General features: G+C 48.0%; 2 protein-coding genes across 2 annotated transcripts in view; both read left to right on the plus strand.

The window, feature by feature from the left end:
• Positions 1-23,592, plus strand: part of LOC142574587 (uncharacterized) — an 83,658-nt gene that overhangs the window by 26,502 nt on the left and 33,564 nt on the right. The window contains exons 4-5 of the mRNA XM_075683637.1: positions 12,528-12,578; positions 14,426-14,450. Coding sequence (XP_075539752.1) covers positions 12,528-12,578; positions 14,426-14,450 — 76 coding nt within the window. The remainder of the gene's footprint in view (positions 1-12,527; positions 12,579-14,425; positions 14,451-23,592) is intronic.
• LOC142573810 (uncharacterized) lies at positions 2,032-4,304 on the plus strand. Its single transcript, XM_075683060.1, has 3 exons — positions 2,032-2,753; positions 2,838-3,032; positions 3,790-4,304. Exons 1-3 carry the CDS (start codon positions 2,486-2,488, stop codon positions 4,302-4,304), a joined length of 978 nt encoding a protein of 325 aa, XP_075539175.1. The 5' UTR covers positions 2,032-2,485.

Raw genomic sequence — 23,592 nt, forward strand, 5'->3', positions numbered from 1 at the left:
TACTAATGCCCGCGATCTTGGCACATTCTCTGGCCAAGATAATGTCGTCGTTCAGGACTGGCTTAGCCTGTATGAGCGTGTTAGCCGAAACAAACGCTGGGACCCTACAATTATGCTAGCGAATGTCCTATTCTAATTGAGCGAAGCTCCTCGTGTCTGGTTCCGGACACCGGAGGACCACATCTGTAGCTGGGATCCTTTCAAGGAGAAGCCCAGCCACCACTTTGGAAATCCCACCGGTCGGCAGCTGGCTGCTACAGAAAAGCTTGCTACCCGAGTTTAGACTTCTACTGAATCGTATATCTCGTACATTCAAGACGTCCTCACGCTTTGCCGGAAAGTCGACGAGAAAATGGCCGAGGTTGACAAAGCCGGCCACGTACTCAAAAAGATCACGGAGGGCGCGTTCCAGTTGTTCTTCAACAATGTGTCCACCATCGACGTCAATGTCAAGGAATAGCGCCGCTCTGAGCTCGCCAAAAGCCGCCGCGTTATTCCACAGTTGTCCCGGCTCCCTAACACGTCTGCAACGACGTCTTCCATCGAACTTACCGCTTCAGCACCCTTAAATGAGCACGTCGCATGAATCGTTCACCCCGAGTTCGAGGCCACAAGTACTGTGCCGTTGCACCCGCGCCCACTTGACCCCAACATCCACGCCCATTTGACCAGCCTCAGCGATATCTCTCATTCAGGCAGTTGTGCAGCAAGAATTTGCAAACCTAGGTTTTCCTGCCGCCTGATCTCTCCCCCAACCTGACGCCCGACTGGTGTCGACAGCTACGCCTCACAACGACCTGTATTTCCCTCCCAGATACTGCAACACTTCTGAGTGGAGAACTCCAGACCAGAAACCCATTTGTTTCCGTTGCCTCCGTATTGGCCACGTCGCTGGCCCCTGCCGCACTTCCTTGACGTCCCCGTATTCGAGCTCCTTTTCCCCTTTTCCTCGCCCATATGCCGACCTGCGCGGTTATTAGCCTCGCCGTGTGCCTCCTACCTCTTGCGTATCCGTCGATGACAGTCGTCCTGCTCGCTCGCCGTCTCCTCAGCGCCGTCGGTCCCCGTCACCCTAGCCACACCGCTATTCGTCGTCGACCAAATATGGACCCTCGAGGACAAAAAACTAGACCATGCAGCTCCTGGGGGTAGTGCTGCATTATCTTCGTCGTGTCACAATTGACGCTCCCAACGAACCAGAACTTACTTAATGTTCACGTCGACGGTGTACCTTCGACGGCGTTAATAGATACTGGAGTCCACGTGTCACCCATAATGGTTGTAACCTTTGTCGTCGACTGAGGAAGGTTCTAACACGTGCTACTACATGAGCCGTACGCGTGAAGCGATGGGAGCACTGTCGACGTCACTGTGTACTTCCTGTATAAGTATCGCCCACCACCATGTTCATGTTTTTTTACAGTGCTGACCAATTGTCCCCATGACCTAATCCTATGACTCGACTTTCTTACGGTGCATTCAGCATTGATAGACCGTTCTGCAGGTACCCTTTGCCGCGAACTACCTCTGCTCACGCATATTTGTTCCGAACTGCCGAACAACTTTAGTACGACCGCTTTCGTCCGCTTCTCTCCTAAAGCATTTACTTCCGTCGATTTGCTATCAAATTTTCCTGAGCTTGATGGTGATTATGTCGCCACACCTGTTCATGATGTTCTCCTGATGCGCAATATCACTGTGTCCCACTCCGCCGTCACCATCGCCGGTAATGGGACATGCCTCCCTGTCGTTAATTTTGGCCTGATAAAGGAAGTTCTACCCCAAGGCATATAGGTTGCAAGGCTGCGTGCTATAGGAGATGACCACGTCACGACGTTTGCAGTCGACATCTGCTCAGATTCTTCACCTTGCCCATGGAATTCCATTTGCCCTGACGCAACATTTCATCCAATTATTGCGGCGGACCCATTGCCTAAACAAGCAGCAGCTCTGTACCGCCTTTTGATTTCCAACCACGACATCTTCAAACTGAATAATCCCCAATTGTGCCATACATCAATTGCTAAGGGCCGGATTCTGAAATCCTCCTAACCTTAGACCGTTTCCTTACCTTCCGCAAGGAGCCCTCCATGCTACCTAAACGTTAGGCGCCCTCGGAAGGCCACCGCGAATTCTAAAAGCTTCCTTTCGCCTTCCCTGCGGAAGGAGCGCCTCGCCAAAGGAAGTGTAACGTTAGAGGCTTCTGGTTTCGAGATTACCCACAAAAAATGCGAAATATTTGTAATGAGTTGCCGAGACAAAGTGCCGGGACTGTTAAAATTGCATTTCTACTTTTATACTGGGGCATAAATTACATTTCTTTGGTTAATAACGTAAAAATGGTTCGAAAAGGATGCGCGTGGCAAGAAAGCAATCTCAGTCTAGCAACTATGGCAGCATCTGAGTTCGTTTGGTCAGGCGTCGCTTTTTTCCTTTCTTTGCGTGCGCTTTCTTTCGTGTGTGTGTGTGTGTATGTGTATTTGCCATGCCGGGCAAAGCATATTTTACGGAAGAAGAAAAGGACTTGTTCACGGAACTTCTGCAAAGGTACAGCAATGTGATTGAAAGCAAGAAAACAGATGCTGTGTCGCTGAACGCGAAGGCGAAAGCGTGGGAGCGGCTGTGCACAGAATATAACAGCATGCCGCACGTGCGTCGACGCGAAGTAAAACAACTAAAAAAACTGTGGGATAACCTGAAACAAAAACTGAAAAAAGCAAAGGCGCAGCAGATCAGAGACGTCATGGCCACAGGTACGTTTTCGTCTTTGTTTCCCCTAAACGTTGCAAATAGTTTCCACCTGAAAACTTGCAAAAAGAGAGCGTAACGTATTTCAGGTGGCGGACCACTGCCTGAGCCGCTAGACGACAGGCTCACCCGAGTCGAGGCGCTCGTGCCGCACGTGGCGGTGCGAGTGCCGAACCCATTTGACAGCGACAGGCAGTCGCAGACGCCAGCCAGTGAAGCCGTTACAGACATTATTGACAGCATGATGCATGAGACCGATTCACGGTACCACGACAGCGACGATGGTAAGTATAGTTTCTACGACTACAACTGTTTTTTTTTTGTAGTTTTGCGGCCACCTTGGCACGCCTCACCGCTCAATATGTGCAGTAATTGCTCGAGTGCTGCTCACGGGCCATTTCATTACGATAAAAGCCCAAACACTTGCTGGCCTCGCTGCCCGACGTTTCCATCATATAGCGCGGCAAAATTTGTGGTTGGACCGCATGTCGTATGTACTGTAAGGAATTAATGAATGTCAGTGTAATTACCTGTTGGTGCAAAATTGTGACGCACATTTTCCGCTCAAGGAGCAGGCTTTGCGTAATGAGCGCCTGACCTGATAATATGAAAAATAGCCTATTCCTTTGCACATTACTCCGATATTTTGCTACTTTCCCAAATTATCCCAATGTTGCATTGCTGCGCTTCCGGGAGCACAGACAACCGATTCCACTTTTTATGCGGAACTAGTTCCTCTGCATGGTTAGGTGAAACCCGTATGCCTGTTGTGAATGCACGCATTCAAGCTACCACTGCAACGCAGCAGCACGATCTTGTGTTCGAGCAACTCGCTGTAGAGCATGTACAGAGTGTACATCATGCATTATGTACAGTGTGACGTAGTAAATAAAGGCGGTAGAGTGTAGTGCGCTGCAATAATTGCTGCCATTCTTTCTTCTGGACAGAGTAAAGTGGCATGAACAAGTTTGTTTTGTGGTGAACCGTTTATTTGTTCTTTTTAAAGCACTGTGAAACTTTTATGAACACTGTTACTTGCAGAGTTCGGGATGAATAGTAACCTTAGCCAGGCAGGTGGGTTTGCCGAGGCTACATCACAGCAGTGCTCGCCAGCACCCCCTCTGAGCAGTGGTGGGCTGCCTGCAGAAACAGCAACCTCAAGGCCATCGGGCAGCCAAAACAGAGAAGATGCTTTCATGGACCAAGGCTCAGGAGCTGAGCCAGTTGTTCGCCGTCGCCAAAGTGGTCGTCTTGCTGCTGTCGACACAGCATTATCGACGGAGCTGGAGGCTCGCCTTCGTGCTGTAGACGACGAGAGAAATCAAAGACGTATTGAACACGAGGCCAGGATGAAAATGATATCAGGCGAACATGCTTTGAAGATGCAGCAATATGCCGATGAACGGCGCAAACGGAGTGCGCTGCACAGAATGAAGGTGCGTGTTCTAAAAGCTAAAGAGAAGGTACAAAACTTCAAACAAGCAATTCTAAAAAAGCAGCTCGAACTCCTCAGGCCAGGAGGCATTGCTGAATGTGACCTCGTTCCACAAGACTAAAGGCATTTTTTTTTCAGAGGCGGCAGCAATAATAAACCTAGCCACAAGCCATATAAATGAATAAAGTCAATTTCATTTATCCTGAAGAATCGCCACTGTCTGATATGCGAACACTTCTCCACTTTTAATTACGCAGCACAGATCGCAGTTTTACCTCTACACCGTGTCCATATCGCTGTCATCTTTACTTTGGGCACTTGTGAAGCAACGCTGGATAAGGTGCCTTCGATGTTGGGTACCCAGAGGTGAGTCAGGTTCACACAATGCCACACCTTCACCTTCAGGCTCCGGCTCGTCAACATTAGGGTTGGGTTCCCGCAAAGTGCAAGCAATGTTATGCAGTGCTGCACATGCGGTGATAATTGCAACCGTCCGCTCTGTCAGCGTTTCCAGCTTTGTCCAGAGGCATGCAAAACGTCTCTTCCAGAGTCCAAAAGCTCGCTCAATGGAATTCCTCGTTCTAATGTGACTCCTGTTGTACCTGCCAGGAGAACAGCAAAATAATGACTTCGTGCTTATTTCACATTGCTTGAACAAAATTCTTTCTTCCTAACCTTTTCTCTGCAGTTGTTTGAGGGTTCCTCAGTGGGGTCATCAAATAGGGCGAACATGCGTAACCTTGATCGCCAAGGAGGATGCCAGTTACTGCCTTCTGCTCATACATGACACTTACTCTGCTGTTAGTAAAAATTCGACTATCGTGGACAGAGCCAGGCCAGCTTGCCACGACGTCGAAAAACTGAAGCTCGGGCCCTGAGACCACCTGTAAAAGCAAAACAATGATTTCACACAGTGGCACATGCGTTGACGTATTGCATGCACACAGATGCCATGTACAGTTGTCCACACACTCGCCTACACCGCTCAAAATGACTGGGCTTCCTTTGCATTTATGGCATTTGCCGCTGCCTGCTAGGGTGAAGAAATCTTTTTCACGCAGGGTTACACAGCTATGGTCACGAATGTGCACGCCCTCTAGATAAATATGTGGTCGACATATATAAATTTCTAATGCCACATGTCAACTGCGCTCAACAGATATACATACGTAATGCGACACGTTAACTGTCATTTCACCTTACAACCTTTCGTTTTACCTCTTTTTTTCTCTCTGTGTGCGTGCGTACTTTTGTGTACAATGGACACAGCACCTGCATGATTCATGTACGGAAGTGAAGAGAAGCGCGAATTGCGCTGCAGTCATTTCTAGCAGGTTTCAGGGAAAACTGGCCACTCACCTGCACATTTATGGAGAATACTCCTTTCCTGTTTCGGAAGACTTCTGCGTCGTCTCCACCGGGACTTTTAATGGGTATATGAGTACAATCGATGCACCCAGTAACCCCAGGGAATCCTCCGATTGAATAGAACCTTGTCATGACTAACCTCGCTTCACTGGCGTTTGGCAGCCGAACGTACTTGGGATACAGACGTCGGCATATCAGCTGTGTCACCTCCCAAATACACCGGCACACAGAGGGTTGGGATACACACACAAGGTCTCCTACAACAGTTTGCATGGAACCCGTTCCGTAAAAACGCAGTGCAATGAGGACCTTCAAGAGAGCAGGTAGCGGCGCTCCTCTGTTGTCAGTGTTACAATGCAGTTGCAGCTCTGCCAGTATGGCTGTAACAGCTCGCTTGGAAAAACGATACCGGGCTAGAAAGTCCCCTTCGTCGTAGTATTCCAGTGGATTCTGCCTGTCAGTCAGGCGCCGGGCTAGAGTCAAAGGTGGAGGCTTGTACACAGTCCCGTAACGGAGTTCATTTGCTCGTCGAAGAAACCGTGCATAGCTTTCGAAGCTATCGTCTTGCAAGGCCGTCATTCTCGCCGCTCGCTTTCCACAAGATCACAGTGCAAAAAAGATATGGCACAAAACGCGGTCCGCGTAACCAAACTGGGCGTCAGTACACGGCGGCTGGCTACCGCGGCCTTGGCTGCGCACGGCACCTACCCTAGCCGAGCGTACCGCGTGCAAAGTCATGCGGAGAAGAATACGTTCAGGTAGAGGAGCGCGGTTAGGACGCATGAAGGTAGCATGCCGGCTCCCTAAGCGCGGGGAAGCACCAAGGAGGCCCTAACTTAGTGCCCCTTAGTAAGGTACGTTCCAGAATTGACGCCAGGTCGCCTCACAGCGTGTGAGGCATGCTTAGTTAGGAAAGGAGCGTTTCAGAATCCGGGCCTAAGCATCACATAAACAATGGTGATGCCAGTCCTATTCATCGCCGGCCATACCGAGTTTCTGCTCCAGAGGGTAATGTTATTCAAGATGAAGTGAACAAGATGCTTGCTAAAGGCATTATTAAACCTTAGTCGAGCCCTTGGGCGTCGCCTGCGGTGCTTGTTAAGTAGAAATATTGCACATGGTGCATGTGCGTAGGTTATCGTTATCTAAACCACATTACGAAGAAAGACGTCTACCCCTTGCCTCGCATCGACGACGCCCTCGATTGCCTCCACGGTGCCAACCAATTTTCAGAGGACCTTCGGTCTGGTTATTGGCAAATTTCTGTGGATGAAAAGGACCAAGAGAAGGCCGCGTTCTTCAGTCCTGATAGTCTATATCAATTGAAAGTTATGCCCTTCGGTCTATGCAACGCGCCAGCAACGTTCGAGCGTATGATGGACTCTTTGTTTCAGGGGTTCAAATGGTCAACATGCCTCTGCTACCTAGACTTCGTTCTCGTGTGTTCGGCTACATATGAAACACACCTTGAGCTGTTGAGCTTGATCAGCTGTTCTTCATGTCTTCCGCGAGGCTGGGCTCCAACTAAATTCATAGAAGCGTCGCTTTAGTCGTCGGCAGATTACAGTACTGGGCCACCTCGTCGACGCTTTCGGTATTCAAATAGACCAGGAGGAATTACGTGCAGTGACGTCTTTTCTTGTACAGGAGTCTGTCAAAGACGTGCGAAGTTTTGTAGGACTCTGTTCCTACTTCCGACGCTTCGTTAAAGACTTCGTAGCGATTGCCCGACCGCTTACTGCTCTTCTGAAGAAAGACGTGCCGTTTACGCGGGGCCCCGCTAAAACTGCCGCGTCTGCCCACCTCACCAGCATTTTCACCACACCACCTATACTGGCCCACTTTGACACGACCTCTCCTACCGCGTACCGATGGCAGTGGTCATAGTATCGGAGCCGTCTTAGCCCAGCGCCAACAAGGTCAAGATCGTGTTATCGCTTACGCTTACCACCACCTCACAGCAGTGGAACGCAACTATTCGATTACAGATAGTGAATGCCTGGCTCTCGGCTGGGCGGTTTTCAATTTCCGCCCGCGCTCCTATGGCACGCACTTCTCTGTAATCACGGACAACCACGGGCTTTGCTGGCTTTCATCACTCAAGTATCCTACCGGCAGGCTTGGTCGCTGGGCTCTGCAGCTGCAAGAATATTCCTATGCATTCGTGTACAAGTCGGGCCGATTACTTTAAGGCGCAAACTGTTTATTAGGCTGTGCAGTATACTAACCATCCGCCAACCCTGACCTCGTTGCCGACGCTTCCGTTTTCTCCGTTTCTCAGTTGCCACAAGTTGCCGACAATCAAACCCGTGATGCCACCTTGCGCGCCATCATTACTGGCTTGGAATCTTTGCCTTCTGATATGTCCCTTCCCCTCTTTGTTCTTCGACATGGTGTATTATACCGCCACAATGTACGCCCCGACGGTGCTGCTCTACTCCTCATCATTCCTAAGCCCTTCGGGTTAGCTGTTCTCCAAGAACTTCACGATTTAGCAGCGGCCGGTCCACCTTGGTGTCTCCCTCACCTACGACCGCATTCGCCGATGCTTCTTTTGGCCAGGCCTTCCCCGCTATGTATGGAAATACGTGGTGGCGTGCCATAAATGCCAGCGCCGAAACACACCATCGACGCTCACTGTCGGGTGCGTTCAACCGCTCAACATTCCTTCGGAGCTGTTCTTTCGTGTTGGCTTCGACTTACTTGGTCCTTACCCTCTATCCACGTCTCTGGCAAGAAGTGAGTCGCTGTGGCGACAGATTACGCTGCATGCTAGGCCATCACCAAAGAACTTCCGAAAAGGTGCGCCCCAGATGTCGCCGATTTTCTTTTACGCGACGCGTCTCCGCAGCATAGTCCTCCACGCCAACTGCTCACTGACCGTAGTCGGATATTTCTTTCTAAAGTCATCGCCTCATGCGATGACTCGCCTCGCCGACCTCATGCAGTCCTGCTCATCAAGCACAAACTAACTACGTCTTACCCTCCCCAGACTAATGGCCTCACGCAGCGTCTGAATCGCGCCATAACAGACAAGCTTGCAAAGTATGTCTCGTCCGACCATACTGATTGGGACCTTGCACTACCCTAAGTCACTTTTGCATATAATTCTTCGCGTCACGACCACTGCCAGTTATTCTCCGTTTTTTCTCTTGTTCGGGCGAGAACTCACATATCGACTGGACGGATCCCTTTCATCCGCCGCTGCAGAGACCAATGAGTATGCACTTGATGCCATCACCAGTGCAGCCCAAGCACGGGAAATTGCCCGCGCTCGCCTCCTGACCTCTCAGGTCAGGAGGCGAGCGGAGCAGGAGGACAAGCAAGGGCGCTTATACGATCGCCAAAGCAGAGACGTCCCCTTTTCGCCTGGATCTCTGGTTGTCCTGTGGTCCGCGTCTCGTCAGGTTGGCCTGTCCGAAAAACTCCTTTTTCAGTACACAGGCCCATATCGGGTGGTGTGTGCCGTGACTCCAGTTACGTACGAAATCGCCCCAGTCGGTAAAGTTGCCTCATCTTCCCCGAATAACACTGACGTTGTGCATGTCGCACGCCTCAAACCATATTACTCTCCTGCTATCATCGATATTCAGCCGCACCGGGACAGTGCTTCTGTCGCCTGGGATAATGCTACATGCATATTTTGTGTTTCTTGTGAACGATGCCCGCGGACGCCCCGACGAAGACGAGCAACGCTCTCTGGCACAACAGCTGTCAGCTGAACTGCCCAGCGCTGCAGTTATCCTTTGTAAATATATTTTGTAAATAGTCTTCAATTCTTAATCCTTCGTTCGCGTAACGATATTGACGCCTTAGTGATTGTCGAGCACTAATATATCACTTTAGCTTGATATAACATTCGCCTTTAGTGTCGCTTTAAGCCTCCCCTTCATAATTTAATTACAAACGAGGAGCAGGGGGAGCAGCCGCTCCTGCGCTGCTCTAGGCTCGACATTCAGTAGACCGATCGACATTTGGGTGGGTTGATACTGGTTGAAGTTCTTGAAGGGTCACCGCAAGATGACGAAGACGGAAACAGAAGGCAGGAACACACATGACAGCGCTGAACTCACAACTAACTTTATTCGAAGGCATACACAAACTTAGGTACCACAACCCATAGCCATGTGCTCTCCCAGCGGTAATGTTTATATCGACCAAACAGATCGATGCTTGAACATTAGATTGTTTAGCATAGGCGCTCGCTAACGAGTAATGCCTACTGGCATGCCGCGTGGCATTGTTTTGAGCATGGGTGCACTCCAATTTATGAAGACACCACAATAATTTCCGCGCATAAAAATCAGACTACGACGGAGGTAATTGAGGCCTACTATACCAGGAAAATGGATTGCGTTGTATAAGCATGCCATCGTTATATTTGTATGACAGTGAATTTGAATTTTTAAACCGCCTAAGAGTGTAGCATTAGATTACATGATTCTGCGCTTTTGCTTGGGCACTCATAATGACGTCATCGATGGGAGAGCACGCGGCTATGGGTTGTAGTACATAAGTTTGTGTATGCCTTCGAATAAAGTTAGTTGTGTGTTTGGTGCTGTCCAGTGTGTTTCTGCCTTCTGTCTTCGTCGTCTTGCTCTGCCCCTTGAAGATGTTAATTCAGTAGGCCATCCTGGGTGGGGCTAAAAGGATTGTGGTTGACTACCTCGTCCCATCCCATCCCATCCCATCCCATCCAGACGCCCATCCCCCTTCTCTATCCCGGTGCCCCAACCTCTTTAAGAAGGGTAAATAAAGATGTTAATGCTACTACTACCAAGACCTGATGCCGATTGGCAGCATCAGCAGCCTGTGAAAGGGGGAGACAAATCAGAGGTGTCCGTCTTGTAGACGAAATATGACGAGCAGGGGCGTTACTTTGGCGAAGAGCAATTTTTCGGAACACATGCTCCACACCGATCCTGTCGAATTGGGACTTATTGGTTCTGAGGCATTCTTACGTGCGAATTTCCATGTCCCTCCGGGAGTCATTTTTGGCTTGGCAAGCATTCTATCCTCGCGAATGGATTGGTCCTTGAGTTCCTGAAAAACAAAGGTTCTAGGAGATTGAAACAAGATGGAAGGCAGTCTTTTATGCGTGTTTTTTGGAACGCCGTACAGTCCCATTGCCATATTTTGAAGCCAGAGCACGTCGCCTTATGGGCCGTTGTTAAGGGTAGCTGGTGGGGATGCGAGTGGAGCAGGGTCGCATATCTTAGGATGAGTCGTGGTGATTGCATATATCCATCTTGTAGTTTTCTGGATACGTGCTTGCAGGAAGTCCACAAATTAGTCGAGCTTCTCATTCACTGCTATGTAATTCCTTGAATTTTTGAACTTCGGCGAGTACGTTCTGAAGTCGGAACCAATTTTCTTTCATTCTTTACAAAGTTTTTCCTCGGAATTTTGAGAACGGCAGCTTATAAACAAATGTAAGAACAAACATCAACCACGCATATCTTTTATGTTAGCTCTTCTCAGTCTGAAATATTAAAAGCGCGAAACAATACCAGGAGCTCGACTCATGCAAGAGGCAACGTTTCTACCAGAAAGCTTGCCTTCATGCGCAGCGTTTCCCGCCAGGGTTTCCCAGTAAACGTGACGGTTACATACGCTGCATTTGCCGGGAAGCCTGGAAAACAGTCAGTGGTCTTTGAGGGCTATGGATCTCCGCTCTTACAAGCGAAATTTAAAGGGACACTAAAGTGAAAAATAATTTCTTTTGCATCAGTAAATTACCGTTCTACAACACCAAAAATAACACTCTTACAACGATAAGACGTTTGGTAAGCCAGAAAAGCGCAAGAACGAAATACGGGTGACGATGCCTACTTAGGTTACCGCACCTGGGGGCTGTGACGTCTTGGATTTTGCTGGCATCTTCTAGGGCCTACTAAATATATATAGTGGTAGAGATTGAATACATTGTGTTCTAAAGGAACCAAATGTTAAACAGGACAAGTTTCGGGAGCGTTTATTCAGCGAACGCGGCCCAAATGCGAAAACATACTTTGGAATCCCTGACGTCACGCTGACGCACCGGCGCTGCGGTTTCGGCGCGAAATTCAAATACTGATATTTGGACCTTCATGGTCTCATCTAATAACCAAACTATTTTTTTGAAATGACTGCCTGCAGGGTTCTCAAACAATGCTTCATTAGTCTAAACTGATTTATTGTTTCGCTTTAGTGTCCGTTTAAGCGTCCTCCAAATTTTCCGCGCGCAAGGTGGCGCGTTGACAGACTTGGCACATTTTATTGCTATATCATTGATATGAGCACTCCATGGGATCATTCGCCGTAGTTGTTAATTACACATAAAAGGATAATTTATATATTGCATTTTGCTTTCTGGAAAAAATTACTCGCATTATTCGTACACTTTCACTTTGCTTCAAAACTTGAACGCCAGGTGGCGAAATATATCTAAGCGTGTCCGTGTTTCCGTCGCAATGACTGGTGATTAATAGTGAAAACGCTAGCCGTGAAGCTGTTGTAAAATGGTAATCGCACTGAAGCAAGGACGGCCCGCATATGCGCCAAGGCTAGTCCGTTGTCCAGACGCAGGAACTACGTGCTGCCGTGCCTGCTGCTCACGCTGCACTTCAACACTGGGGCACCCAAATGAAGCGATGCAGAAATAGAGGCCAAAGCTAAGCAGCATGACATCCAAAACTCTGCAGTTCGAAGCCGTGAAGACGACGCAGACTGGGTGCCAGTCGTGAGCGTGCAGCGGAACAGGAACGGGAGGCCTATGCAAGGCGACATGGCCGACAACACACTGAAGTTCTAACCAATGTTTCCCGCAGTGATCGAGTTCTTTCTGTCCATTATGTGTCAGGGCACATGACGACACGGGTGTTTACTTAGCCAGCTTGACTTCGGTTTCAACTGGAGGTCGAATCACTTAACAAATTTTCTTTCATTTTCGGTGAAGAAAAAAATTAACGTACAATTGTTCTTCTATTTTTTGCAGAGCTTTGATTGTGTCTGGCAATCAGCACGGTCCCCAAAGCCATCGGAAAGTGTAAGTGTTGCATGAAAGTTCAGCGCTTCGCAAAAAAAAAGTGATGTCCCGATGAAACGTAGCACAAAAAACGCTCAGTGCCTTCCCGCCCTGTGAAGAAGGACGACCAGCGAAGCTGTGTATGTGGGCCTCTTGATGGCGAACTGCACTTGCACCATGGGTCGACCCAGCATTGCACTATTTTCGGGATCGGCCCACGGAGGGAAGTGCTTGGCGAACTCCCGATGTATCAAGTATATATTTGCTTCTTCAGCATTACCAGCGTTTGTAAAAGTGGATTAAGTGATACACCGTGTGCGACCATTCGTACGGAGGCCTGGCTTGTTCAGTGCCGGAAATGTCTAAAGATAGGCATCGTGATGGCTGTTTGTAGAAGTAAACGCACCTGCTCGCGTTCCGGCGCAAAGCGTAATACCAACGACAATGCGTCTTTCTTTTAATGTCAGAACTATACTGTCTATCACAAAGCGACTTAGAAGGGATGCCCAAAGATGAAACAAGAAGTTTCATCTTTGGGCAACAAAATGTCGCGAGAGACCAATCTTCACGTAAATCGGCTGCCCAATCGGTTAGCCAATGGGACCAACGGTCGCGAAAGAAGCGCCGCAAAGCCATTTCTGAGGACTCCATATCCGGGCACGAGCGCCACTACCACCTCTGCCTGTGCGTGCATCGAGGAAGGTAACGGCTACCACTGCTAATTCAAGGTCGATGACAGCACGCGGCAAACATTCACCTCCACAGTCAGACAGATACACGGAATCGCCTTTGCTGGCCTCGAAGCCCACGGCCACGGCAGCGGGCCCTAGTGGTCCTCTGCGCCATGAAGCCAAGAATGATAGGGCCAATGAAACTGGCAGCACTACGGGTAAGCAAGCAGATGGACACAATGAGAAGGAGAGCGTACAGGAAATACTGAAGCACCTGGTAGAGTGAATGCGCGTGATTCTTGGTGGTGTCTAGAATCCGGCCGTTAGAAGTGCTGGCAGTGCTAGAGCCACTTATGGCAGCTCTTTACATGCTATGAGGTTTTTGTTTTTGCGCGTGTGCTTCTCACGCAGGGGAGGCCCACACACCAGCTTCACCCCAGTACCTTTAAGTTCACTTCAATTAGTCACTACTGACTAGATACGGAACCCGATAGTGACTTAACGAATGAACTTTCTCAATGTTTATCAGAACGCTGAACTTGCTTTCACCGTTGCACATCCCTCTTTTTATGTCATCATCTTAATCCCTCATCACACCTTTATGTCCCTGTTCCCCTTCCCATGGGCAGAGTAGAGGCTAGAGCGTGTTAGCTCTCGCCAAGGTCTCTGAATTCATTCAAATAAATTATATCTATTTGTTTATTTAGCGCCATCAGTTATCATTAACATTCACAGCATAAGGAGAAAAGTCACAGCATTGTGTTGGTTGCTTTAATTTTCGAAACATTTAGGTGGTATTCAAATGGTTTCAAATTTGTAAGCGTTTACCTTGCGTTGCAACCACCCGAATGTTACAGATCCTTACCTTCCTCCTAAAAAACAACTGGCGCGGAAATGGCTACTGGGCTATTTTCTCAACACACTGGTTTCTTGCGGCAGACCATTTGCCTATTTGGGCGACACAGTATTGGGGACATCGCATTTATGTTATATTCTATTGTAAAGCTATAGAATTCATGATAGCAGTGGTTCTCCTTGCTGCTAATGCTAATTTTCAGTGCTTGTAATTCGCTCTGGCTAATAGATATGCTATAGCTTGCAATATATAATGATATGCGTTCACTAAACGCTTACGCTTTGTCACCATTGCTTTACAGTTTCATAGGCACTAAAGCTTTATACCTCTTTTGTTTCCAGATCCAACCACACATGTTTTGGGTTTGTAAGTTCATCTTTTAACCACTTTACTAGCGTTAATGTTGTTTCGGGGTTATGGTTTTGAATAATAAACAAAACACAAATACAGTTACATTTGCATGCTATACTATCACAATTAAAGATTTTGCTTATTACAGTCTAGAGCCCACATTTAGAAAATGTTTTCATCATATTCTCTTCCGATGAGCTTCTTCAATACAATATTTACAAGATGTTAAAACATTAGTTCAGAAGTATAAACACAATTGAATTTCGACTGAAAAATAGTAGGCGTTCGAGATTGAACACGTAAGTCGCACTCATGGGAAAGCTCACTCAGCTAAGAATATTAGAAAATATATTCTTGAGACCCCGAAAATATAAGTTACTCGTGAAGCTTACTGCTGGTGATGGCGCGTCTCCTTATACACATCTTATACGCACATTGTTAGATGTGTTGTAGCATTATAACCAATGTTGAATATTCTGACTGTATGACTGTATGATTACAATTAATTTAAAATTTAACAATATTACCACGTTTTCATGTACTTTTCTGACTATTTTCGCTTTGGATAGCTTTTGCCTTGGTTGTTATTGGCGCAATCTTAGCTTCTAATATTATTATTGAAAAAGCACGCAAGTGCGCATTGGGAAACAACAGTTGGAAACTCGATATCACTTATGAAACCACAGAGATGCGTTCAATAGTATACAGAGGGACATCTAAGGCGAGAGCTATGCTTACAAATTTGCTCTATGACATAACCTGGAGAAGCGTATGCAAACGGCCCTCCAAAGAGTAACAGCGAAACAATAGGACTGGTATGTGAAGTATCGATTGAAGTGTGTAACGAGGGGGCACATGGGTATACGATTGCCAATGCTCAGAGGATACAACACCGTCGCTAAGGATCTCCTATTTCTGGCCACTGGCGCGAAATGCTAACTATTGCCAGATCACAGTCTTTCTGGCTTGCTGACAGAAAAAGAATTGCTGTTAAGAAATTGATTGCTTATCTCACTGTAGAGTAGCCTTCGTCATGGGGTCTACGACTTGCCCACGAATAATGGGACGCTAAATGAAAAAGGCAGATCAGTTTAGACGGATGATGTATTCTTTAGACTACGCTGACACGGTTGCTTTTTTACTTGGTAAGTTGATCGCATTTCACCGGTTGGCGAATGTAAAAATGATCGCTTAGCGCAAGAGGCGCCTTTCTGTATCGGAAAATTCTTGAATTTTAATAATAGTTCTACCTGTTTTGTCTATGTTGCCGCCGAGCTTTGTGCAATCAAATTCAGTGCGCGGAACAAATACTGGTGTTTACATTTTATACCTTATGCAAAGCAGCAGTTATTGCACTTGAAGGTGCATATCGAAATATACCTCATATTTGTTGTCGCCTATCTTCATCCTTGCGAGGCGTTATCGCTGTGCCTTCAGCCTCACTCGCTTTCCTATGCAATGGTTGGTCCAATAAAAGTCCGTTTTCGGATACGCAAATTATTCGCTACATTGTTCTTCACCATCATCACAATGTGACATCGGGTGGAAGTGCTTTGTATTCATGTACCGAGCGTCCCAGCAAATCTGTAAAACGAGCCGTAACCGGAAGGACAGCATCAACGTCGTCCTGGGCCATAAAGCTAGCTCAGGCTACGAACCATGCTTCAGAATTATGGCTTTCTTCGCGAGAAGACCAGGATCTGTACGGATACGAAAGCAGCAGCAATGACGGCCCCACTGCCATTAGCACCGATCCTGCGGCCGTACACTAGGCAGCCATCGACATTTGGTGGATCAACATTTGAGGACACTGAAAATTGGCTGAAGTCTATGAAAGGATCTAGGAATTTAACAATTTGAACAGCGACAACCAACTGCGCCATGTCTTTTTCGCATTAGAAAACACCGCCAGGACGTGGTTCTAGAACGAAGAATCCGCCCTAACAATGGCGGATGTGTTTTACACTTGCTTCCAACAAATATTCACGGGCGCCGTGCTCGAAGAGAGAGCCCTATTTCTGCTAGAAACCCGCACGAAGCTAGCCAACAAGAACATCGTGGTATTCACCGCGACAATGACTGGCCTCTTTGGCCGGATCAATCCCGACTTGTCCGCAGAGTGATTTAGTGAGTGAAACAATTTTATTCGGTCCACACTAGACGCGAGTAATCTCAATGTCACCTGGCTAGGCCCGATCCCGGACCATGAGGTGAAACCTGCCGGCCCTGTCGCGGGCCCTCTGGACTGCGAGGACTTGAGAGATCTGGCAGAGAAAAATTTTTGTTTTCTGATGCGTGGTCTAAAACAAGAGCTCTTCATCGGACTGATACGCCGCCCACTGAGGACCATAGCAGAATTTCTTGCACAAGCCACAACGGTTAGGACGCTGTCAATACGAAATATAAATATTGATACGTATACTTAATTATGCTTTTGACTGCATTTCACCCACATTACACACCCCAACATTATCGCTCAGCGCAAGACGTTCGTGCAGGAGTTGAACCTAATGGAATGTTATCGATGGCTCTATGCGTTTTCCATTGTCACGGAAGCTTGTGTAAACTGTATGCGCGAAGTCACTTGTGTAGGGCTTTCGGAAAGACACTCAGGCACCAGCGATTACTCTGGAAGCGTCGATGACTCATGTATAAAAGCCGACCGCTTGATCGACAGAAGAGGTTTCAACGATCACCGACTGTGTTTGCCGCTGTCGTTGTGTTTCTACTGTCATGTGCTTTTGAGGGCACAAGTTCTCCCAATAAAAAGGTTCATGATTCACAGATATGCTACTGTGTTCTTCATGGTCGCTACAACGTTAAAGCACAATCTCCGCTTGACGTCAGACTGCATCGAAATTCAAGTACTCTGTTCCAACGAGTTCTCGGAGCGAAAAGTCTCCTCCTAGACTAGGGCCTTAGCGGATCATGTCCCCAGCGGATAATGCGCAGGGGACCAGCGTTTTAACCTCAATTGCTTTTATCTCCCATTGTCGGCTACCCTCAAGTGACGTTGAATCAAAAGCCGAAGCCGTTATCCGGGCAAGATGTGAGAGCAAAACCTAATCAACCGGGCAACAAGTGAAAAGTTAAGAAAATTCAGGCCCCCAACCTTTTGTACGGGACAAGATTACATACGCTAGTTACTGCCCAAACCAGTTGCAAAAAATATTGCTTGCGTGTTCTTCCTAACGATAGCTCACAATATGACTCAAGCTCTAACTACTAGCACGCTGAAGCTTTATTTGGCATTTCCTGTAATGACGATCAAAAGGCAGATAAAGGGCACCGGAGACTTCACTGTCACATTTTGGCGCTGAGACAGGGTTCCATGTGCTCTATTGAACGCCAGTGGTCCATGAGTTCCACGGCGCGCGTTTTGCGTTGCTTGGAGAGCTGGGGCCACACTGCGTGGCGCCTCCTTCAGGCGCTTTTCTTCTTCAAGCTAGGCGGTGCGCCCGGTTTTCCTGGCACCTTTCGCTGCCTTTCGTGCCTCCTTTAGTTGGATGTTCTACATCTACCTCGGCAGCGTCCATATGAAGAAGTGCCCTGTAAGGCTTGGTGCGTTGTGGTGTGTTGGTGTGTGCCGCAGCGAAATGAGTTACATCCATTTGAAGATCGTGGTTAATATCACGTCCAAGCGATCTACTTTGCGCGTTACCATGTCTTGGTGATATCTACTGCCAATTAGCGAGAGCCAGCAATTTTTCGCGAAACTGACATTGCGACCACCCGCACTACCGGCTGCATGCCATTGGAGTCGTCTTCAAACGCAACGCTGGCTCGCATGCAGGCTAAAAAGCCTCGGAGGTATTTCACCACGGAAGTGGACCTCTGCAACCTGTGAAACGTTGCCGCAATAATTTGAAGTGGATGACCGTGATCTAGAAGCTGATGTGAGCGGCATACTGATCTTTTAGCAGAAATTCTAGCCTTGTCCAACAGGCTTTCGTGGCAAACAACGCTTGATTAGGTGGCACGCCGTAGTGGGACACATAGCGGGATTATGAGGCACGCCGTAGTGGGAATTCGGACCACCAGCGATTCTCTAACGTGCCCCCAATGAACCGGATCTGGGCCTTCGTGCATTTGGTCCCATCGAAATGCGGCCGCCGCGGCCGGGATTTGATACTGCTACATCTTGCTTAGCAGCGCGACAGCATAGCCACATGCAACCACAGTGGACGCTTAAGCTGAATGATGCTGCGGAAAACCCGGGGCGTTTGTTGGTGAATGCCTCTTCGATTATTTTGCACGCCATTGTTCATGCAGTGATGGCAATTTTCATTGAACATCTACCAATGAACGCTGAAGTCCGTATTATAAAATATGTAGTTACGAAGGTAACACAAGCGTTACTGCGGGCGGATGTCTCCTGAAATGAGGAAGACAAAGAGCGGTGTCGCTGCTTTTGCTCGCGATGGTGCTTCGATGGTACTGCTCGGCTGCTCTATGCACTAGACCCCACGTGACTTGGATTCCCGCTAACCGCCAATAAACCTTGTACCGTTTGTTGGAGGTGCGTGGTACCCTAATGCCTCTCCCTGGATTTCCATAGCTGCGGTCTACCGACCGCTACCGCGAAGACCATGCCAGAGGGCGTCGGAGGGCGACCCACTTCCTCAACTGGACCAGTCACCTTCGGTGCCGCTCATCAACGAGATCCAGCTGTGGCACGGCTGTTACTGAAGCTGACTGACTAAAGCTGATACTGACTGGTTTTCGTCGTATGAACGGGGGGGGCGACTGTACCAAATGGGACCAGCCGACAAAGCCCACCAATGTTATTTTTTTTTCTTACGGATGTCGCCAAACTCTGCTTCTAAAAGCATGAGCCCCTGTTCCGACAATGTATGACTAAGACTGCTTTTGTGGAGGTATTGTGCGGTGCGGTCTTGCGAAAGCTTCGCGCCGAGCAGCGCCTCTGACAACTGGCGCAACAGCCGGGCGAAAATATCACTATTAATATCGAGGACCTCCTCAAAGGCTTCAACTGAGTGAACTGAACGATGGCTGAGGAACAAAACGATAAACAAATCGTCAAGTGCATTACAGACGACACTGTTCAAATGTTCACGGCTAAGAATTTTACTGTGTTGGAGCCGGAGACATCTACTACCAAAGCATCGATGAATTATGCTGACAACGAGTGCTGGCCCACCAGACAGTTCCTCACGGGATCTCCCTCTCCAGTTCGCCCAAACCGATAACTGCATTATTGAAGAGACGGCCTGCCAGCTCTCTTTGTTCCCTCTCACCTAGGAGCCTGCCAAACTTTGCCCACAGCGGTGCAGCTGGCGATCTACGAGCAGATTGCAGAGTCTTTTCCGCCAGCCCACCGGAACGCTCCAATGGCAGCACCGCTGACCTACTCTGAGATCGTGTCGCATCCTAGACCAACGACGCTACCCTACCCGACGCCACCAACGCACCTAGCACTTCTCCCTGTGTCTCAGGTTCCTGCTCAGTACTTACGGCCGCAAGATTTATGGCGCAGGCGGAACAATCGACCGATTGGCTTGTAGTGTGGTCTCGCGGGACATGTGGCGCGCTTTTGTCGCGTCAGCTTGCCGCTTCCGGACTTAATCGTTGATATACACGTACATGCAGCCCGTCGCCGAACTTCTGAACTAGTGTAAATAAATTCAGGAGCCGTCATTCACCATCGCCCCAAGAATAAGGCAGCTTTCTAGGTCTTCTATTATACACCCATTATTGGCAAGCGAATTATCTTGGAAACTGCGCAATGGGGAAGTTTCTGGGGATAGAGAGTGGAAGGACTTGGGAGGGCACAGTGATAAGATTGTGGTGGTATAACCCTTGCTCTTTGGACACTCTATAGACGCAGCAGAAGAAATACCTGACCCTTTTTCACGTATTGGTTCGTGTATAGCGTGAGTTGGCTTATAGTTAAGCACAATATCGAAATAACACTAGTAGTCCTGTCGTTGATTCGGCAAGCCTCAAGACGATCACACCTGAGACTTGGAAGTGTAAAATCACCAACAATTATAACATCGCGTTGTTCACAGATAGTCATGATGACTGCAATTCTCGTTCAGAAAGTGAAAAGAGGCCTCGTTAGGTTTCTACACACGATACAGAATAAACGTTTGACTCTAGCAAGACCGCTTTGTAAATAGATATTGAAGATTCGTGGTACCTTATTGCAAAACGCAGCGTTAAATTTAATACTTATGAGGAAGTCTACACCCTATCTTGTAGTAGGTAGATCTTTTCGAAACTTTATGCCAGAGGGATGAACAACACTATCATCATGTTATATTTTGCGAAACCAAGTCCCATTACAGAAAAACAGGCGTCATGTTGCAACTGCCCGGATGCTTCTGGCTGTACTGTTTCTGCTTGTTCAATTGCTGGCGTAGGTATTCAAGTTCCGTGTCCGGCTAATTGAAGAAGACCGGTCACGGGTATTCTGCAACATCAAGTCTTGCTCCTTGTATGTGTCAACGGAACAGTAAGGCTGGTGTGAGCTCAGTAGTATTATGCAGAGCGCAACGATAATTTCCAAGTTACGCGATTAGCGCTTGACGAATGGGGCGCTTATCTAACGCTGCCTCTTGAATATCCTACAAATATGATAGAAACAAAAATGCACAAGTTCGATGCCGCGGTCTTTTAGAAGTTGCTCAAGCTCCCTAGAACTGAACCATCTGCCATTGTTACAAAGGAATCATCCGTGTAACGCTAGGCGAAAAATACAGAGAGCAAGAACTTTGTCACTGTACTTGTGGGGGCTTCCCTATTGAAGTGCACTTCGGGCCACTTAGAAAAATAATGGACCTGTGTGATCGCATATCAGAAGTCTTGTGCAGGTCAATCCAGGGTGCTGACAATGTGGAGCGCTATCCTTTGCCATGGGCCCCCTGGGAATGGCAATGGAGTTGCGGTTACCTTAGAGCTCTTGTCTGCTACCTGACAGATGCTTAAGGTCTGAATCACGAGCTCGACTTGCTAATCTATACCTGGGGGCCAAACCGCTCTCGTAGACGTGCCATTGCCCTGACAATTCCGGGATGGGCCTCATGTGCTTCCGTGGCCATGGGACATCTGGGGATGGCATCCCCTATGGTGAAGTAGCAGCTACGTTGGGCGCTCATGTCTTCTACCTGGCAGATGCATCAGGCATGATTCACGAGTTTGACTTCACTACCTATGCCTGGCCACTCAACCATTCCCAGTTGTCTCCAAACCACGTCACTGATTCTGCAACAAAAAGATGCTCTCCAACGACCAGCCAATTCTCAACAAAGCAAATAGTGAACTTTGTGAAGCAAACGATTTCGTACATCTTATTTCCATGTCGCTTTATTGAAACTGGTAGGTAAGACAGATGCGTCTGCGACTTGGTTTTCCAGTCCCTTCCAGTATTGTACCTTGTAGTTATGTCGGAGAAATCGCTCTCCCCAGCGTGCTATATGAAGTGGTGGTCTACCAAGGCCTTTGTCCTAAAAAGGTGCCTAAAGCCCGGTGGTCTGCGTGCTGTGTGAAATGACGCCCCCAGAGATTTGTGTGCCAATGCTCGATCATTACGACACATGGGAGCGCTTCGCGTTCTCCCACATTGTACTTTCTCTATGTAGGAGACAGAGTCCTTGAAGCAAACGCCACGGTGCCTATTTTGTGTCCATGAAGTTGCTGAACAGCTCCACATCTGCAGTTTATTGTATCTATGGAGACAACAAATAGAAGTGATGCATCGAACATCCGGATTATGGTGCCTCCATCGAACACCGTCTTGACCTTTCCGAATCTGGCATGAACGTTCTCAGACAAAATATAGGGTACTCTTTGCGAAGAAGAGCCCGCATAGGCTCTACGACACTTGCTTAGTTTGGAAGTAACTTGATATAGTTCTGCACTAAAACAGAGACCAATCGAAAAGCAGCGACGTGTGTGGGAACAGGAATGGTTTTGAGGTGTACTGCGTAGTTTATTCCTGGAATGCTGCCATTGGATGTTACTTTGTTGCCCAGAAATACAAGGTAATTTTTGCAACGTGCATACTTGTCATTGAGCTTGAGCCGTGCTTCTTTTATACGCCTTAGAACTGTCGTAAAATATGCCAAGCGCTCTTTTCTACGTTTTCCAGAAGCAATAATATCATTCATGTACAACAAGACACCAGAGCATTCTTTAAGATTTGATAGATTATTCGTTAGATAGCGGGGGCAGCGAAGCTAATCTCAAGCCAATGCGCATAAACCGATAAAGTCCTTCGGGTTTACAAATGTTGCCAAGTGACGACATTCTCGATGGAGCAGCGCCTGATTATAAGCAGATGCTATAACCGATTGTAACGTACAAGTATGTTGCTTCTATATCACTGTCCAGAAGTTCTTCGGGTTGGGGAAGCCGATAGCTGTCAAGAAGAACGGTTTTGCTGACTTCTCGATGGTCCAGAGACAGGAGAACACTACAGTCCTGTATTTTTGCGATGATAGAGGAGGCCCATTCTGATACGTGGACTGGTTCAATCACACCTGTCTCTTTCAGCCGACGAAGGTCCTCTGCGGCTAAAAGTCGTAAAGACACTGGTAGGCGGCGACGTTTAGGCGCAGCGGGTTGGGCGGTTAGACGCGTTTTGACGTCGTTAAGAAAATTCTTAGTTAGAGCAAGACTCTTCTCTAAAAGGCTGGAAAGTCCCACATAAAACGGAAGAGGGCTCTTAGCTCATCATGTTGTTTACAACTAGCTGCAAAGACAATTGTCTGTCCTAAGAGCGAGCTGCTTTGGGGGTTTTCATGTTGTTGAGAAAATTCTTAGCAAGACCAAGGGTGTTTCCTCAGAAACACTGGAACTCTTCCCTTAAGACGCTGCAACGTCCCGCATAAAACGGAAGAGGGTTCTTAGCTCTGTTTGTCCCAAAAGCGATCTGCTTTTGGGGCAGAGTCTAGTGAGCCGACGGCTCGTAGCTTTCCGTGTGTTGCGTACTAGCCGCGCAGGCTGCCTTGAAGCAATATACGGCATGAAGATCATTTCGCTTGCTACTACTGCCACGCTTCCTGACGCCAGCGTTCTGACAGCGAGTGCGTCATCGAGCGTGACGTATGCATGTTCACCTGAACGAGCTGACACCATGCTTGTTAATTTAACTACTAAGCGAGTGTTTGTAAGTTTACATGGTCAATAGAAG

The sequence above is a fragment of the Dermacentor variabilis genome, chromosome 3 (assembly GCF_050947875.1).
Source record: "Dermacentor variabilis isolate Ectoservices chromosome 3, ASM5094787v1, whole genome shotgun sequence".
In the NCBI taxonomy this organism is placed as follows: Eukaryota; Metazoa; Arthropoda; class Arachnida; order Ixodida; family Ixodidae; genus Dermacentor; species Dermacentor variabilis.

Excerpts from the sequence above, each read along its gene's own strand:
- LOC142573810 (XM_075683060.1), top strand. The coding sequence starts at position 2,486 with ATGCCGGGCAAAGCATATTTTACGGAAGAAGAAAAGGACTTGTTCACG. Across the intron at positions 2,754-2,837 it reads CAGAGACGTCATGGCCACAG|GTGGCGGACCACTGCCTGAG; the intron begins GTACGTTTTCGT and ends AACGTATTTCAG. Across the intron at positions 3,033-3,789 it reads GTACCACGACAGCGACGATG|AGTTCGGGATGAATAGTAAC; the intron begins GTAAGTATAGTT and ends TGTTACTTGCAG.